The sequence below is a fragment of the Gopherus flavomarginatus genome, chromosome 8 (genome assembly GCF_025201925.1).
Source record: "Gopherus flavomarginatus isolate rGopFla2 chromosome 8, rGopFla2.mat.asm, whole genome shotgun sequence".
NCBI lineage: Eukaryota > Metazoa > Chordata > Testudines > Testudinidae > Gopherus > Gopherus flavomarginatus.
In genome coordinates this window covers 1,281,622-1,301,146 of record NC_066624.1, presented here as the reverse complement: position 1 = coordinate 1,301,146, position 19,525 = coordinate 1,281,622, and the positions used below count along the sequence as shown (strand labels likewise).

The following is a 19,525-nucleotide window of genomic DNA, read 5'->3' as shown; positions in this document are numbered from 1 at the left end:
GGGAGATGAGCACACACGGTGTGGATACAGCAGCCGATTAGCTGTTTCAGCAGGGAATGGCGGAGCTCCTATGCGTAGTGTCAGCGTTTTGCATTGCATTTGGTCCCGAGCCCCACCAGAGCTTGGGGCCCCCTTTGCAGCCCTGTGCTGCCACTGGGCCCCGTCACTCAGGTCCAGGTGGCTGGGCTCTGTCCCTGCTTTAATTTCTCTCCCTGAACAGGAGCTCCTGCGTGTCCAGGGCAGTTCAAATGTAGTCAAGCAGCTTAGTCCCTTCACCTTGCCCTGAACATGCACGTGTGCCCCCGTACCAGAGGTGAAAGTAAGCCGGTCCGGTCTGGCATACCGGCAAGAACCAGTACGCCGTGCCAGACCGCACCAGCTTCTGCGGCAGGGATTTAAAGGGCTCTGGGCTGCCTGTAGCCCTGGGAGCTCTGAGCCCTTTAAATCCCGCCCATAGCTCCGGCGGCCGGGCTGGGGCTGGGATTTAAAGGGCTCAGAGCTCCCTGCAGCGGCAGGAGCTCCGGGCCCTTTAATTTGCCCCTGATCCCCAGGGGGCTCCCAGCCACCTCTGCAGCTGGGAGCCCCTGATTGATTTAAAGGTCCTGCGGCTCCAGCTCCCCTGGGAGCCCTAACACTGGGGGCTATGACTGGAGGCTATAATGTATCATTCATGTTGGGCCCATTACCGACGGGCTTTTCTGTGTCAGAGACGCATTCATGGGGACAGACATGGTTAAAGCAGCCCCTCCTCTCCCTCCAGACCCTTAGCATAGACTAGGCGTGAAGCAGCAGTGACTGGGCCGTTTGTGGTGCCGTGCCAGTGACTGGTCACTAGAGGATGCTACTGCATGCTGCAAAAGACTGCCCAGGAGCCATCAAGGCAGAGGCTGGGGGGAGCCGTCTAACAGGCCATTGCCGGCTGCTGCAGTATTCTGCAGGCTTTGATATGTTGTGTGGTGGGCTCTGCCTGAGCGCGCTGCCTTCCTCAGCTATGCCAGCTTCACACTGCATCTCAGTGAGCTGCCTCCAGCACTTGCGTTCTCCGCAGCCAGCCCTGCGCTCACCTCCCATGGCAGACAGTGCCCATGCCGTGCCCCTGCTCTGGCTCATTGTGCAAGCGGCTTCCCTCTCACCCACTCAGGCCAGAAGGGAAGATAGTGGTAACGGAAACCTAGGCACTTGTTAGGCCAGGGGATGTGAGGGAATTGTTCACTGGAGAAGTTCTATCTGAGTAGACACTAAATAGCAACTCATCCTCGTGTACCATGTGCAGCAAAACCACCTTGATGCACTCTGGGCCCTGAGCAGAAGCCAGTGCAGTCTCCACATGCGTTTTACTGCTGCATGACCAGCAGTCACCTCTAGCCCGGAGGGCAGCGAGGGGTCTTTCCTTCTGATGTCACAAGAGCTCTGGTAGCCAGCTGTCCACTGAGTCAGCACTTAGCCCCTGTCCCTGCCTGGGGTGGCACCGCAGGGCGTAGTGTTGGTTCAGGAAGAGCCTACAGTTAGCACAGACCCCAGTGCCCACCGTGCTGCTAGAGGGTGCTGGACTGCTGAAGGCAGCTGGGGTTTTTTGGTGGGTTTTTGGTGGGTGGGGTGGTGTAAGGCATAAAACCAAAGTCCTGGCCTCTCTGTAGTCATTAAAGACCCCACTGCATTTTGTTTGATATGAGGGTTGGGGCATTAATGCGGCAATGTGCTCCTCACTAACTGCATCCTACTCTCATGTAAGCGTAAGAGAAGAGAAGGGTGTGAATCATCACTGAGATCTGTTGGATGGATACGAGACTTAGTTCTTCGGGGCTTTATCCTATTCTTCCTATCTATCGCTCCAGGTTCTTACAGAGTGCCCTTTGGTGGGATCTTGTTGTTCTGTCATTCTCTGAATCATCTGGGGCTGGTCACCGTTGGAGACAGGATACTGGACTGATTGGAGCACTGGGCTGATGCAGAATGCCTGTGTCTATGGTCTTGTGTTTTCCTTCTGTTTTGCATTGGAGACAACAAAAGGAGAGCTGTACGAAGCCCAGGAGATCACCTCTGTATAGGCACAGCTTTCAGACCCAGCATTGCGTGCCTTCTGTTCTCTTTGCAAAGCCAGAGAGCCAAGGACTTTTCACTGTGGACAGAACTCACTGGCTGGGCTCAATGGTGGATCAAACCTCCAGGCCACCAGTGCTGCCCTGCTATAGCAGTGGCCATTGTGATTCCAGGAGGTCAAGCTGTGTGTAGATGTGCGAGCGCTGGGGCCCACAAAGGAGTAGTATGGAGAGGCCTTGCCAAGGCTCAAGGAAGCAGAGCAGGTCTCTGATACAACTGGAAAGTCCTGGATGGTTTTTCTCGCTGATGTTGGTGAACAAGAAAACAAGATCAGACTGTAGTGACATTGCAGCTTTCTTCAACAACAGCAGCAGCTGTAGCATGAACTCCTTAGCAAACCTGCCTCAGATAATAGGATCAACTCCCTTGTAGCTGTTGTTGCAAAAATGCTTAAGTCCAGCTTGAGGGTCCGGGCCAAGGTCTTCCTTGCATTGTAATACAGGAGACACATGGGGATACTCCAGCTGTGAAAGACCATGGTCTGTCATGAGGAGCAAAGGCACTTCCAGACACTACTGTGTCCTGACACCCTTAAGGCATGGTGCATGTGAGTAGCAGGTTATTATGGTGCAGGGGACACACTTGTGTGCTGGTATGGAGAATAGTTCTTCTTGTGCATTTGATCCTGGAGAGGAAAGGGCTGCCTAGAGTGGGACACCAGCTGGAGAAAGTTAGGAGTCTGTGTGGGCTGCATAGCCACCTCCTTCTGCCCTGGAACGTGACTGCAGCCCAGGCTGTTTGTCATGCCCGAGGAGAGGCCCTCAACACGGTCTGATTGTGACTGGAGGAAGGAGCCCAGGAACCACTCAGCTGCTCTGGGGCTGGGCCATTGTTTTCTTTCATTTAAAATCTGGATGAAACAGAGGAGAGCTGTCTGCCTGCTTCTGGCTGCCATAGGGTGGGGGACTTCAGCACGCTCTGCAAGGGAAATCTGTGTGTCAGGGGCTGGCAGTGAGCTCCTGTCTGCCATGGAGGTATGCTGAAGTGAGCTCACGCCACCTGCAGCCTGCTTTACCATGGACCCCAGCTGCGAGTGAGTGATGTCCCCTTTTGGGGTGGGGATCTGCTCCTGGAGCTCTTGGCCAAGTCATTCGCCTATTTACAAACTAACCCCTCCAGTCGCCTGTGCTGCCAGCCACGTGACGTTTCAAAGAACATAAGAATATAAGAACGGCCGTACTGGGTCAGACCAAAGGTCCATCCAGCCCAGTATCTGTCTACTGACAGTGGCCAATGCCAGGTGCTCCTGAGGGAGTGAAGCTAACAGGCAATGATCAAGTAAGCTCTCTCCTGCCATCCATCTCCATCCTCTGACAAACAGAGGCTAGGGACACCATTCCTTACCCTTCCTGGCTAATAGCCATTTATGGACTTTCCATAGGACTAAGCTGAGATCACTCTGTGCCTGTGCCTTTGCAGGGACGAAGCATTTACATTAGGCAGCTGCCATCCATTACTCCAGGCAGACACTTCAGATGTGGCTTCCAAAGCCAAGAGGGAAAGGGAGCAACTGAGAGGAAATGCACCCAGACCCGCATCCACAGAGTGGTTCAAATACAGCTAAGGAAGCAGGGTTAAAGGTGCTGCTCTGCTCTGGCCAGGCAGTGGGGATGGGGCCACACCATGTCAGAACACTGCTAGCCTCATCTAGTTGAGTCCTGTCTAGTCTGAGGTGTGGTTAAACACTGGCTGCCCAGACCACGTTAGAAACCTCTTTGGGTGAACCTGTGCTAAACCAGATTAAAACCTGGTTCCTTTCCTTGAGTCCTAGCCTAATATAGACAGTCCAGAGAGAGACGCTGGACACAGAGCACACGAGTCCAGCCATGCAGGACTAGCACAAGGCAGGGTATTCGGGGCAAGTCCTGACTGGAACAAAAGGGGCCATGATTTTGGTGCTGTCTCATTCCAGTCCCACGTGGGTGAGTCACTCCGTGCAGAAGAGGCCATGGTGTGCCAAGAGCTGAGACGCTAATAACCAAGTGTTATTCCCAGAAGTTGTGCAGTAGCAAGAGACACTCCACGGTTTGCAGCCTCCCCAGTTCCCTGAGCCCAGGATAGAGTGGGCCCGGACTTGGAATTTCACATCATCGGCCAGCCATAGAATCACCATCCAAGCAACTTATGGCATGGCCCGGCATTTCAGCAGCTCTTCCTCAGGATTTCAGTGGCCTAGTATGGTGAAGACTTGGCCTCTGGCCAGGCCCCAGGATAGTTCCACCCCTTCTGGGGTATCAATCTCCCAAACAAATAATGTCCAACAAAATAAGAGTAATCAACAGAACATCCTCCGGTACATCTGGATTCCTCTTTTGTCTCCCTCTTCCTCCAGAGCAGCAGCTCCCAGGGCTTCTCCCTGGAGTGGCTCAGCAAACCCCCAGCATCAGACAAAATACGTACTCAGCAACTTCTACCTGTGTCAGGCTGGAGCCTTTAGCCCACCTTAGGCTCTCCCCTGTTCCCCGCTCTTCTGCAGAACATCAGCCCACAGGGCGACGCCCTGGAGCTCTGCTCCTTTGTCAAGGTTCAGCACAGGTGCTATCTCCACCCCTGCAGCTTTGCCATGGTTCCCTCTCTGCCTGACTCCTGCCAGAGCAGGGACTCCAGCCCACCTCTCCCCTGGGTCTCCTCCCCACCGCTGTGAACACCTTCCTCTGGACTGTGCCCTAGTCTGACAGATCTCCAGCTGGAACACGCTGGGCTAATAGAGGTCTCTATTAACCCCTTCTTACCACTGTGGGGTTTATACTCCCCCTCACACTGCCCCCTCCTCACAGCCTCCCCTCCGCAGTCATACCCTGCCTGCCTCTCTCTGAATGGGGCAGTCTGGGCCCGGACTAGCCTGTCCGCCTCCTGGGGCAGGGACTGTTTCTGTCTCCCCCCTCCGGTGGGAGGGTTACTCGTCTCCATAGCGACCCTGTCTGTTAATCGGGGTGTGGAAGCACTGTGGGGGGAGAGGTGCTGTATAAATGGCCTCACTTCGGGAGAGGTCAGCCTCCCTTCAGGAGTATGATGCAGCCTGCAGGAAGGAGGAGAGAACATCTGAGCTCCTAACGCCCCGATTCAAAGCCAGTAACACAGGCTGTTTGTAGTGAGCACTGGTGCTTTTGCCTGGTTTCCAGCCCTGCAGCCTCACCCAGTGGGGAAGTGTGGCAGGGGCCATTCCTGTCCCTCAGGAAGGCTAGGGAGGACACTGACTGAACTGAGTGGACAGCTGAGCAAATGCTGGCTGGGGCATGACCAGGAAAACAACGGTCCTACCCAGCATTCAGGGAGCTCTTGGTCTCAGGCTGCCGTGTGAGACACTGCCAGGGGCAAGGCCTCTGCACGGGCACTTCAGTCCCTTGTTACCAGACAAACCCAGTGTTCAGAGTGGAAGCTAGAGAGAGAAAAATCAGCCAAAGCCTCAGGACCTGGGTGTCTGGGAGCTTAACTCTGTGCCTGCAGGATTTATTCAGGGCAGGCCCTTGTTCATGATAACCTACTTTCCATGTTCTGTGTCCAACTTTCCATCCCAACCGTCAGCTGGCTCCACTGCCGCCCCCACTCGACTCGCCAGCCGCGCATCCGGCCGCTCCGCTGCCCTGTACCGACAAGGTCCCCCACATTCCACTCTTGGAATTTCCAGTCGCACGGGCAGCACAAAGTTAGCCTGGCCAGAGCAGCACCCCCATCTTCCTCCAGAGCTCCACCATCTGCCCCCATCTCACCAGATTAGGCTGGGAGAGCAGTACTGAGGAGGATTGTTTAGGGTGGGGATTGGGGAGAGAGGCATGTTGGCGTGGCAGTTTAGACTAAGAGGGTTTTGGGGTCACCACATGAGGGTAATGTTCTCTTTTGTCAGACGTCCAGAGACATGGTAGGGTCTGAATACGATCACTTTAATCTGATGGGTTCTTCTAATGCAGGGTTCTTGCATTGGTGATGGGGTGTGAGGCTTCTCTGCGCACTGATCCTCTTGTGCACACAGCTCTGTGCTAGGGCAGCAAATAGAATTGTGTTGTCTGGTCTCCTGATCTGCCTGGACAGGCAGCAGCCAGTCCTCCCATCAGTGTCAGAGCTCTGTTAGTTGCCCCGTTAGCTGACTGTGTGAGCACTGCTCTAGGTGAAAAGTCAGAGGCTGTTGGTACAGCTGATGGTTGACATGAAACCGGTGGTTTTGCCTGTGTCAGTGAGCAGTGTGCTGCCCCTTGCACTCTGTTACTGCATGCTGATTTGGCCCCAGCTGCATAGGGTTTGATTGGCATTTTGATGCCATTGCACTTCTGTATTCTAGGGGAAGGTGCTACTGCGGGCATAGTGTCAGTGCTGGTGGGAGAGGTTAACACGGGCCAGGATCTGTTATTGGAGAATATTCCAAGTATACAAAGTAAACTTGCCAGCTTATCCTTTGTTCCACACCTCGGCTTGGATGATACTGGCTTTGCCTGCGAGGGCAAGAATGGGTTAAGTCCATAAGGTCTAAGGAGAGTGAAGTAAGTGCTGAAGTCTGTGTCCTCTCAATAGCTGAGTGCGGCTGAAGAAGACGCGTGTCCTGCAGCAGCCCCAGGAGAGAGAAGGCAGAGATAAACAGAGCAGGGGGTTGAGAGCTGAGAGCATTCAGAACATTCCTGTTCCTCGCACGCTCACTCGAGGAGCAAGAACCAGGCAGGGAAACCGCAGGCAGCACGCACAGCACACCAATGTTCACTGTTAACGTCTCATCATCCATGTCCTATGCGGGACCCCCATCTCTCTCTCCCTCCCGGCAGCAGCCAGGCCACAGGAAGAAATGGGACCAAAGGTACTGTTCTGTAATACCACTTAGTCTGAACTGATGCAGGGAAGGGGAGTGGGACCATTGCCCAGGCAGCGAGGAGCATCTGGGAGAGATTTCTGGGCACAGGGTGCGGTGCCTGGCTGGGATGATACCGGAACTGACCGAAAAGTCCTAGCTGTTCCATGCCGGGCATTTCTGCTTGTGCCAAGCCTTGGTATAACCTAGGAGTTAACGATGCTTGTCCTGGAAGGCAGACAGGCGTGCGTGCAGCCCTGGTTAACATCAGCTGGATGTAACGCAGACACAGACACAGAACTGGAGTTAGGGGTTTGTATTGGGGGAACGGGAGCCCTCAGTGTCTGTGGTTTTGAGCAGTGGTGGACGGAGGTTTGTACTGAAGTTTACTCCACTGAAACAACCCCTCCCTGCAGTGGGGCAGGGGGGTCGGTCTGTCAGCAAGACTGCAGGGCACTGGGACTTACAGACTCCAGATTCTGTAAGCAGAAGACTAAACACTCCAGGTTGGACACAGTGGTTTAGATGCCGCAGCCAAACAAACCGCTGTCCCCGCTGTCTGAGAGTTCCTAGGGTCACAGAGAACAAGGCCAGCTGAGAGCCCATGGGTGCCAGCCTGACCCCCTTCCCTGCAGAAATGCCACAATGGTTTAAGGGCTGCTGCCCATGAGCCACAGAGATGACAGCTTTCGGGGCAGGAGGGGGCAGCCTATGAAGTGAGGTCCAGAGGTCCCATCAAGTCCATCTCCTAGGGGCCAGGGCAGGGTTGTTCTCTATTGAACATTTACTAGCATAGTGTCATGAGCAGTGGGACCCCCACCCCTTCCCCTGGAGACAATTCCATAGCTGGCTCTCGTTCCTCGTCAGGGCTTGGCTTGAGACTCTGCCTTCCTTTTTCCTTAATTCTATCACATTCCTCCTAGTGCCTCCTCCCTCCCCCCCGTCCCTGTCCTGCTCACACCATGGGGCCTATGCGGGCCTGGGCGAGAGGCTCCAGCCCAGGCCTAAGCCCTCCTTATACATCCTATTCTTCCTTCTTTCCTTCCTTCTCTTGCTCTCCCTCTCTTCCCGTAACTGTCTCCAAGTGACCCTGGCTCTGGGCTCCCTCCCGGTGTCCCTCGCCGTAAATCCTGCTGCCAGGATGAGTATGTCAGTGAAGGGGGAGAAATCTCCCTCACAGCTCATGATAGTGGAGCCTATGTCTGTCCCGTGGGACTCATGGAAAAGGCTCCCCTGCAGCCTGGCAGCGTATTGCCCAGGCTGTAGCTTTTCTGGAGCTCCATTGTAGTACCCAGAGTCGAAGTCCTTCCCTGTCCCAGCTCCTTTCCTCTGTGCGCAGAGGGGCCTGTTCAGTCCCCTGACAGAATCTGAACCTTTCCTGCACAACCGAACTTGACGTAGGCCATGAACAGGGTTCCACTCTCCATGTCTGGCCTGGGCTGCTCTTTGCATGGCCTCAGGGTGGTTACATTCCATATGTTTTACTTCTCTGAGTAGTGTCCTGCAGAGGGATTACTGCCACTTTAACATGTTCCTCCACAGCAGATGCTCTGGCTTCATTCTTAGCACATGTCCTGGGTATTTCCATCATCTTCCTGGGTAACTTTAGAGATAAAGTGTTGTTAAACTCTCTGATGAATCTCAGCGTTATGGTATAAATTTGTTCCACTGAATGCTTAGTATTTTCCTGAGGCATTTGCTTCTAAGGCACTTAAATGTCTGTCTCTCTGTACCTTTGGTGGATTTCCAGCTTTCACATCCGTATGTTAAGATAGAAATAACATTTGGGCTCAAGATTTGTAATTTGTATAATTAGATTTTCAATGACCAAATCTTGTATTGGCTAGTAAATCAGCATTTCTCAAACTGGGGGTCTTGACCCAAAAGGGGGTCACAAGCCTTTGTAGAGGGGTCATGGTATTGCCACCCTTACTTCTGTGCTGCCTTCAGAGCTGGGCGGCCAGAGAGTGGCGGCTATTGGCCGGGCGATCAGCTCCGAAGGCAGCGCTGTCACCAGCAGCAGCACAGAAGTAATGGTGGCATGGTATGGAGGGAGGGGGTCATCAGAGCCTGAAATATTTTCAAAGGGGGTCCCAGCAAAAAGAGTTTGAGAATCTTTGTGGTAACTGCAGCTGCTGCCTTGCCAATTTGTGACATTACTGCTTTCTGGACATTCCCATTAGCTTGCATGTTACTGCCAAGATACATGAATTGACTCGCTTCTTTCTTCCTTTGCCTTCCAAAGAAATGCTTGAGTTGGTAACTGCTGGGGTTCTTGTTTGATTTGTTTTTTCATAATTAACTATTAATCCCATTTGTTTTGTGATGCTGGACAGTCTGGGTGAACTATCACTTAGAAGGACTATGTCATCCACACTAGGGTACTGTTGCTGAGCCATGTGTTGCCTGTGTTGGATTTGTCTATAAGGTAGTCAATGGCAAAGCCAAACAGGAGAGATGACAGAACACATCCATGCTTGACACCAGGTTCTGTGTTAAACCATTCACTCACATCTGCATTTATTTCACCTGGGCGACCTGCACTCTGCTATAAAGCCTTGATAAAGTTAATTATTTGTGTTAGCCTTCAGTAGCACTTGAAGATGTTTCAGAGTGAATCGCGACAGAAATGATTTTGAAAAGTCCATTCCGTTGACAAGGAGTGGGTTTGGCCAGTCAAGTGCTCTTTGGCTATTCTCAGGGTGAAAGTCTGGCTGGCATAAACTGCCTCCCAGCTCACTGCCAGGCAGCCATAGCCTGGTGGCGTATTGCCCAGGCTGCAGCTTTTCTGGAGCCCCATTATAGTCCCAAGAGTCAGTCCTTCCTTTCCCCAGCTCCTTTCCTCTGGGTACAGAGGCCTGTTCAGCCAGCTGCTGAGCTCCAAACGCCTCCAGCCCTTGGCCCAGATCCTGTGACTGACAGGAGCCCTTGGCACCAGCCTGTTGGATGGTGCAACTCCCAGCACCTGCTCTGTGATTTGCCAGCCTCCTCATTGCTGGCTGATGAGTCGCAAGAGGCTGAGCTTGGGTGCAGGGGAGACTTCAGCCCTGCTGGATTCCAGGTGTGTCAGGAAGCTCTCGTCCTGCTGTGCTCAGTGGCTTGCCTTCTTTCTGCACAGCTGGAAGCACCAGATCCCAGGGCACTGCAGTTGACTTTGTTGGCAGTTGTGCCCTCCTTTCTCTAAATGTCTGATGTCTGTTCACATAGAGAGCCCCGAAAAATCATCCTGCACAAAGGCTCCACCGGACTGGGCTTCAACATCGTCGGGGGAGAGGATGGAGAGGGGATCTTCGTCTCTTTCATCTTGGCTGGCGGCCCCGCCGACCTCAGTGGGGAGCTGCGGAGAGGAGACCGCATCTTGTCGGTGAGTCCTGTCACTGCTGCCAAGAGAGGCCGAGAGCTGCTCTCGCTGTTATAGCTGCATTATGTCTAGCAGTCTGCCTGTCTCTCCTACCTCAGGCATTTACAGAGTGCCTGTCCTCTGGCCTCTAGCAGCTCATTTGAGCTCCTTGTGTTTTGCATCCCTAGTTATAATTCTCAGCAGTGCAGACACAAATCCACCTGACCCTTTCCACAGCAAAATGAGGCTGCCCGGGCAAAGCTGGGAGAGCAAGGCCTGAACACCAGGCCCCCGATTAGAGTCTCAGCGGCGGAGTCATAAGAACATAAGAACGGCCATACTGGGTCAGACCAAAGGTCCATCTAGCCCAGTATCTGTCTACCAACAGTGGCCAATGCCAGGTGCCCCAGAGGGAGTGAAGCTAACAAGCAATGATCAAGTGATCTCTCTCCTGCCATCCATCTCCATCCTCTGATGAACAGAGGCTAGGGACACCATTCCTTACCCATCCTGGCTAATAGCCATGTATGGACTTAGCCACCATGAATTTATCCAGTTCCTTTTTAAACATTGTTATATTCTCAGCCTTCACAACCTCCTCAGGCAAGGAGTTCCACAAGTTGACTGTGCGCTGTGTGAAGAACTTCCTTTTATTTGTTTTAAACCTGCTGCCCATTAATTTCATTTGGTGACCCCTAGTTCTTATATTATGGGAATAAGTAAATAACTTGTCCTTATCCACTTTCTCCACATCACTCATGATTTTACATACCTCTATCATATCCCCCCTTAGTCTCCTCTTTTCCAAGCTGAAAAGTCCTGGCCTCTTTAATCTTTCCTCATATGAGACCCTCTCCAAACCCCTAATCATTTTAGTTGCCCTTTTCTGAAACTTTTCTAGTGCTAGAAGATCTTTTTTGAGGTGAGGAGACCACATCTGTACGCAGTATTCGAGATGTGGGCGTATCATGGATTTATATAAGGGCAATAAGATATTCTCTGTCTTATTCTCTATCCCCTTTTTAATGATTCCTAACATCCTGTTCGCTTTTTTGACCACCTCTGCGCACTGCATGGACATCTTCAGAGAACTATCTACGATGACGCTAAGATCTTTTTCCTGACTCGTTGTAGCTAAATGAGCCCCCATCATATTGGATGTATAGTTGGGGTTATTTTTTCCAGTGTGCATTACTTTACATTTATCCACATTAAATTTCATTTGCCATTTTGTTGCCCAATCACTTAGTTTTGTGAGATCTTTTTGAAGTTCTTCACAATCTGCTTTGGTCTTAACTATCTTGAGTAGTTTAGTATCATCTGCAAACTTTGCCACCTCACTATTTACCCCTTTCTCCAGATCATTTAGGAATAAGTTGAATAGATTGGTCCTAGGACTGACCCCTGGGGAACACCACTAGTTACCCCTCTCCATTCTGAGAATTTACCATTTATTTCTACCCTTTGTTCCCTGTCTTTTAACCAGTTCTCAATCCATGAAAGGACCTTCCCCTTTATCCCATGACAGCTTAATTTACGTAAGAGCCTTTGGTGAGGGACCTTGTCAAAGGCTTTCTGGAAATCTAAGTACACTACGTCCACTAGCCCCCCCTTGTCCACATGTTTGTTGACCCCTTCAAAGAACTCTAATAGATTAGTAAGACATGATTTCCCTTTACAGAAACCATGTTGACTATTGCTCAACAGTTTGTGTTTTTCTATATGTCTGACAATTTTATTCTTAACTATTGTTTCGACTAATTTGCCCGGTACCGACGTTAGACTTACCGGTCTGTAATTGCCGGGATCACCTCTAGAGCCCTTTTTAAATATTGGTGTTACATTAGCTAACTTCCAGTCATTGGGTACCGAAGCCGATTTAAAGGACAGGTTACAAACCTTAGTTAATAGTTCCGCAACTTCACATTTGAGTTCTCTCAGAACTCTTGGGTGAATGCCCTCCGGTCCCGGTGACTTGTTAATGTTGAGTTTATCAATTAATTCCAAAACCTCCTCTAGTGACACGTCAGTCTGTGACAGTTCCTCAGATTTGTCACCTACAAAAGCTGGCTCAGGTTTGGGAATCTCCCTAACATCCTCAGCCGTGAAGATTGAAGCAAAGAATCCATTTAGTTTCTCCGCAATGACTTTATGTCTTTAAGCGCTCCTTTTGTATTTTGATTGTCAAGGGGCCCCACTGGTTGTTTAGCAGGCTTCCTGCTTCTGATGTACTTAAAAAACATTTTGTTATTACGTTTGGAGTTTTTGGCTAGCTGTTCTTCAAACTCCTCTTTGGCTTTTCTTATTACACTCTTGCACTTAAGTTGGCAGTGTTTGTGCTCCTTTCTATTTGCTCTTTCTATGAGTCCAGACAGTAATATATGCAGTCCTGCTGCAGTTCAGTCACAGACACGTGTGTTTTCATTCCCCAGCTCTCAGTGTGCATGGGGAGCTTTGCAATATGAAAACTGAGCAGTTTGGCCAACAAAACCCAGATTCCCTCCCTCAAAGAGTGAGGAGCCCCAAGGTGCAGATGGGGGCAGTGGCACTGTGTGCTCAGGGTGGGTAGCTGTGTGTGGATGCTGCCTAAAAACCATCCTTTCAGCCACACACCAGAGGGATTCTTTAGGGGGGTTCTGAGCTTGGCCTGGCCTGGTCGGGTCCATTCCATCTCTGTTTGGTCCCTGCCACTGGGGTGAGTGTATTGATTCCATGCAGATGAGGCCAGAGCAGATCTTGGGGGGGGCCAGATTTTCCTCCATTCCCTGGCGTTTAAAGAGCCCCACCAATTTATGCCCTTACCTCACAGGGACCGACCACAGATATGACTCCAAAACTGAGCAGCAGCGAACGCTGTAGAGCAAGGTTCGAATTCCCCATCTCAGCCTGACCCTGTTGTTCCTAGCACCACTGTCCAAGCTTTGCCAGGCCAGGGAGGGAGAGGCTGAGGCTAGGAATTACAGCTGAGCCCTGAGGCAGAAATGCAGATTGCCACAATGCTTGGGAGGGGAATGATTCTCTCCGGGTGTGTCTGCACAGCAAGCGAAGATGTGATCATAGAGCAGGGAGGCATACCCACGCGTGCTAGTGCAGGCAACAAGAGTAGTGCAGGTGCAGTGACACGGGCCAGCAACCAGAGCCCAGGCCCCAGGGACCTAGGTGTGTACTCAGCTCACCCATGGGACCACGGCTACGCTTCTAGAGACCTTGGTTCGGACACGGGGGGTCTCAAGGGAGTTTGGAATGAAATCTCCAAGATGCCTTTGTTCACATCATAAAACAACAGTACTTGGCGTAACTGGCCTGGGCTGAAATCGCGACTGCGGAGGCGTGGCTGGAAGTCCAGGATGGGACTAGCCAGAGGTGCCTTGGCAAACCAGTGAGTAGGAAGCTTGCACAGCCCTTGCCTCCACTACCCCTAGCTCTAAGGAGTTTTCTAGTGCTGCTGGAGTTCTGCGTTGCTAGGGAAGACATTAGTCCCCTGGAACCCAGGCATGCCAGATTCCGAGGCATTTACTCTAATGGGGTTCAGTTGGGAGTTGGACTTCGAGCTGAAAAGATCCCCAGATGCAGCTGAGAGTTTGGCCCTGAGCGAGCTAGTAGGAGTGTACTGTCTGGGGAGGAATGCCCTGGTGTCCCCTCCTGGGCAGTGCATGGGGTGGGGCAGGGACTCTCAATCATCTGGATGAAGAAGGACTCTAGTTTGATCTGAGACTCTGTGATTTTATCTAGAGCCGTTTTGGAGAGGGGTCAGTGTGTGTGTGTGTTATTTGTAATGGTTTCCTGTTTGGCCGCTGAAATGGGCGTGTACCGTTCCTATCAGCTGTTGCTTTTACTCAGCCTGTAGTTTGGATTGCTAGTCCTTGTCTACACAGGACAGTGTTTCCAGTATGAGCTAAGGTGTGAATTCAAACTGGTCTAGTTATACTGGTATACTCCACCTTCCCCATGTGGACACACTATACAGATATAAGAGTAACTTTTTACATGTATCAAAGGGGTAGCCGTGTTACTCTGGTTCTATAAAAGCGGCAAAGCGTTCTGTGGCACCTTATAGACTAACAGATGTATGAGCTTTCGTGGATGAATGTCCGCTTAGTTGGATGCACGTCATGTAGCTTATGCTTGGGAAGGGGTTTAAGAAAGCCACTCTTATACTGGAATATGTGCCCACACAGAGGGATTGTAGAACTAGATCAGTCTAACCAGTAAATCTTTTCCCTGTAGATAAGGCCTTAGTGATGGGGAAAACCCTTTTTCTCTAATGCATGTGAATTTGTTACTGGTAGGTTGCAGATATTGGCCTGACCTGCATGGGAGAAATTGTCCCTTCCCCTCAGCCAACTGAAATGCATTTTGCATCCACACACAGAAATATTTCAGTCGGTTGCTGGGGTGTAGCAGTCACTGCAAGTTAACCCAGAATTTGTAGAGGTGACCACCAACCGAGTTTCAATCACTGCAGTTTCAATCAACCCAGAACATCTTGCTGGCACAGAGGAATGTCAACGCTGACAACTGTCACCTTTACCTTCAGAGCTGTCAGCTCCCTCACAGGTTTCTTTCAGTTCACCAGCAGGCAGGCCAGGGGAAAATGGGTATATTCACAGGACAACTCCCTCCTTCCAAGAGTGAGGAGTCCTAAGGTGCAAACAGGGGCAGTAGCACTGTGTGGATATAGAACCCCGAATGGGGGAAGTGAGCACCTTCCCTGGGCTGTATAGGGGGTGAGTGAAGCCATCTTCCCTCTGCACTATTCTCAACCAGCAATCTACTTGTGGTAGCCAAACTGCAACCTGTAGCGAGAGAGAGAGAGCTGTGCAGGTGTATTGCTGGCTAGGACTCGAGTCTGGGGTCAAGCTATAAATGGGGGGTTTCTAGTGGTATTGCAGAGGGGTCAGAGAAGGAACTTGGTCACTGATCAACAGTTGGATCGCTTGCTTAGCATCTCAGGGAGACGTTAGCTAAGGGGGTTATTTTTGGAAAGGGCTTCTGAGCAGACTTGAGAGGAGGGAGAGAAGCGTGTCTCAGTTGGTGTGCTGAGGACAGTTCAAGGCACTGTGGCACTCAGCTGCCCTATCAATAACTAACTGGATTCCCTCATTTGTGTTTGGTCAGGTAAATGGTGTAAATCTCCGGAATGCAACTCACGAGCAGGCGGCAGCAGCTCTGAAACGGGCGGGGCAGACAGTGACCATCATCGCTCAGTACAGACCTGAAGGTAGGAAATTGCTGAGTGCTGACACCCGCTTAAGGCCTGGCTGAGGGCCCCCTTCCTTATAGACTAGCCCCAGCCAATCAAATCAAGGGCCCCAGCTCCAAGGTGATCCATAGTCTGTGGCTATGTCACCCTGGCTATTAGATATGGGGCTGGAATGCTAAGTCTAAAGGCTCTTCAGCTGAAATTGCTCCCCACTCGATGGATGCTGCCCAGTGTTGTCATTGGCCCACCTCTGTCAGGAAACATATGTTCCTCCTTGCACTGATATTCCAGCGGCCCCTCCTTTTTGTCCATGTATGGAATTGGAAGCACTGGCAGCTACGCCTAGTGGTGACTTTGGCAGACGTTCCTGGCTCTCAAGTAGTCTGTGAAGTTTACATTTCTCCATGTTCTAGAGGTCAGGCTTAGACTGTGTATAGAGACCAGGACACACTGTGTCCCTGACATGCTTGTTTTTCTTGCCATCACATCTGGCTGATGCTATGGTTCAGCTGAAGTCACAAGGTCGTTTGGGTTTGCAGTCCCCTATCATCCTCTAGTCAGAGGTGTAGAACCATCCTGAGTGCAACTGGAGAGTGTCCACCACTGATGGCTAAGAGTGGTGCTTTTATTGCACCCGCCACCCCTGCCCTTCTTGGTGTGCCATCCACTCCTAAGTTGTCACTTTGAGGTGTCAGATCCTGGTGCAGATTCCTCACATCAAGACCGGCCTCTCTTCCAAAACTGCCTATAAGCCCAACTCTGAATCAGTGTGGAAGGCCTAGAATGATGAGCCCGCCTACCTACACTGCCCACAGGGATTCAGCAGTCAGCGGGTGCCAGCTTAGATTATACTGCAGATGTTGGGCTAGCCTCTACTTAAGGTATCCTCAGAGGACAATGACATGGCAGTGGTCCTAGGCCAGACAAGGACACTCACCTCATGTATCATTCCTGATTCCCTCAGCCTTAAGATTGGTAGCATGTTCACAGACTATTTACAGTCTGCAGGGAACTTTCAAATTTGTGGGAACGTGGGAAAGTGACTCAACTGCTTTACCATCCCTTGTTATATCTGGCACAGTGGAGTCCTGGGGAAGTAGTCAGATGTTTTTGAGAGAGATTCAGGTGTTTAATAGAGCAAGTAGCAGTGTCTTCTCTCCAGGTCAGCATGGCTCACTGGCCTGAAATACTGGTGTTTAATAACTTGTTACAACTGGGAACCCTCATCCTGCTCAGGGTAATCCAGAGTCCCTGCAAAGTAGCAGGACTTCATGTGTTCGGAAAATCTATTGGAGCAGCCCCTGCCAGGTGAAGCAAGGGGCCATGGAGTAGATTAGGGGTGAAATTGGAGCCAGAGGAGAAATTCTGAATAACTCTCATTTACAGCCAATCTAAAATCCTACAGTCCCAGCAGGCCATACTGAGTATGTCTACGTTGCAGCTGGGAGTGACCCATCCAGCCTAGTTAGACAGACTCAAGGTATTGGGGCTGAAGCTAGTGTGCTAAAAATGGCAGCATGGACATTGCACTTTGGGCTCCCAAGATCATCTGACTGCTTAGGCCTGAGAGCCAAGCTGCAGGCCAGGCAGCACTGTGCACACTGCCCTTTGTAGCACGCGGTCTAGCTAAAGCTTCACTAGCTGGAGTTTGTCTCATTCCCAGCTGTAAACTCTTCTGCCAGGGGCAGCAGCCTGTTCTGGGAAGGGAAGGGAAGGTTCAACAAAACAGACATTCCTGTGTCATTTCTCATGTAATAACTTAGTTTTGCTCCAAGTCACTAGACAGCTCTATACTCTGCACCCTGCAATTAACTGACACCTCAAGGGCCCTTCACTGACTGTGCCCACTCGCAGCGGGTTTGTCCTCTGTGCCCTGCAGCCTGCTCGTCTCGCAGCTCCGCTCTCCGGGCTGCTCACGGGCTGTGGAGCTTTGGGGACCAGGGCCATCCTGGTCCGCAATCAGCACCAGCAGCGCCGAGTCCGTCAGCCTCCGGGCAACTGGCCGAGGCTGGACTGCGCCCGGGGGGAACGGGGCCCGGACACCAGGCAGCGCCGTGTAAGGAAACGGCGCCTCTTGCGGGAAGGGCCCGGACAGCGGCTGTGGCAGCGGACAGTCCCTCTGCTGCGGGGGAACGACTGGCAAGTCCCCGTGGCGCTGGAGCCCAACTTTCCGGGACTCGCCCGCCCGCCCGCGGGGAAGTGTTACTGCCCGAGCTGCCGGCTGAGCCGCTCGCTCCCCTGAGCTGCCCCGTGCCAGCCGGGGGCTGCTGCGCGGCGTGTGAGAGCGGCCCGCTCGCCCGGCCCGGCCCGGCCCCCCCGGCTGTGACAGCAGCGCGAGCGCGGCCTCGCACCGATTTAGTTCCTGTGGCGCCAGTCTGCGTGTGAACGCCCGGCCGGACCCCGCCCCCCTGCTCCCCCGCCGGAGCACGAGCCCGGGGGGCGGGGCCTGCGGTGCGGCGCTGGAACCGCCTCCCCAAGCGCCGCCGGCTCGGGGGCGGGGTCGGCGCGCGGAGGATCCGCCCGGCGCGCTGCGGGGGGGAGGGCAGCGCCGGGCCGGCGAGACGCCTCGCGCCGCCTGCGGTATGGGCGGGGCGTCGTATGTAAAAGACAATGTCGGTGATAGGCCGAGCCCGTGGGGCGGGGCTTGGATGGGGCGGGGCCGAGGTAGTGAGCGGATGCTGATTGGAGCGAGTCTGGTCTGGGGGCGGAGCCGCCACCGCAGCCTCCCGCCCACGCGGCTTTGTGTCCGGGGCTGGGACTCGGGAGCCGGGCTGGGCTGCCATGGGGCTCGGGGCCGCCTGGGATCCCGTCTGCTAGGTGAGCTGGGCCGGGCCCTTCCCCCCGCGGGGCTCCCCCTGGGCGACTTCCCCTGGGCCCCTCCCCCCGCGGGGATCCCCTAGTCCTTGCCCCCCTCAGCCCCCCTCACCTTGGGAGGCTCCCCCTGGCCCCGCCCCTCAGCCCCCCTCACCTTGGGAGGCTCCCCCTGGGCCCCCCCCTCAGCCCCCCTCACCTTGGGAGGCTCGCCCGGGCCCCTCCCCCCGCAGGCCTCCCCCTGGACCCGGGCCCCTCCCCCCGCTCAGCCCCCCCTCACCTTGGGAGGCTCGGCTTGGGCCCCTCCCCTTCACCCTCTCAGGCCGCTTCACCGGGTTGGCCTGGGCCCCACCCCTTCTTGTTTCCCCCCCACCCCACCCTGGGGGGTACAGCCTGTGGCCCCCTGTTGCGTTGAGCCTCCCTCCCCCCGCAGCCCATTCCAGGGGGCTGCACCTCAGAGCCCACCTGCCTGGCCTGTAACCACTCTCTCCTTCCACGGGCTGGGCTCTCTTGTCCCCCTAGCTGGCCTGGCACGGTTGGGCTGTGTCTGTAGGAATGAGCTGATTGCCAGTGAACTGACAGTCTCTAGCAGAGGCACCAAAGAATCCTGTGGCACCTTATAGACTAACAGACGTCTCTAGCAGCTCTTTGCCTGCTGGTCTGGATGTCCCACAAGCATCACTTCCGGACACTGACTGGCCAGCACAGATGTGTGGGGTTTAAGGGCCCTGGTGATTTCCTGGGTAACAAGGCCATAGCATTTCACTCAATGGTTTCTGCGTCAAACCCACATCTGCTAGTTGAGTTGGACTGTATCTTTTAGAAAGACATCCAGGTTTGATTAAAAACGTGTATAGATGGGGAATACACACTGTCCCAAGGTAAATTGATCCAATAGTTAGTTTTTCTTGATGTGAAAAATTTACATTTTATTTGTTCTGATTTTTGTTTTAACTTCTTTCTGTCATTGGATCTCCTCCTGCCATTGTCTGATAGATTAGCTTAATCCACTGGATTAAGTTAAACTGGAATAAAGCACACTCAACTCCATATGTGGACACTTCTTCGGAATTCAGGAATAGCTGTTGCACTTTAAACTCTCACCCTACCTTGATCTGAATGAACTTTCAAGTGTAGGCAAGTTCTAAAGTCCAGCATTTGATGATAGTTCATTTTTGTAGCAGAGCATAGATGCTCTTAATAAAATGCAGTTTGTACCAGTGAAACAGTGTTTTTGCCAGTATAGCTTCTACTGGTTCCCTAAACAAAATAAGCTGCCAGTAGCAGCATGTGTTGT

At 52.7% G+C, this 19,525-nt stretch overlaps 1 protein-coding gene across 6 annotated transcripts in view; it reads left to right on the top strand.

The window, feature by feature from the left end:
• DLG3 (discs large MAGUK scaffold protein 3) overlaps positions 1–19,525 on the top strand; it is a 185,201-nt gene that overhangs the window by 111,774 nt on the left and 53,902 nt on the right. For 5 of the 6 annotated variants that reach the window (XM_050964919.1, XM_050964918.1, XM_050964921.1 and 2 more), the window contains 2 exons: positions 10,082–10,238; positions 15,333–15,435. In XM_050964919.1, the coding sequence (XP_050820876.1) occupies positions 10,082–10,238; positions 15,333–15,435 (260 nt within the window). Of the gene's footprint in view, positions 1–10,081; positions 10,239–15,332; positions 15,436–18,151; positions 18,235–19,525 lie in introns of those variants that run through there. The other variant, XM_050964916.1, reaches the window with a different exon arrangement.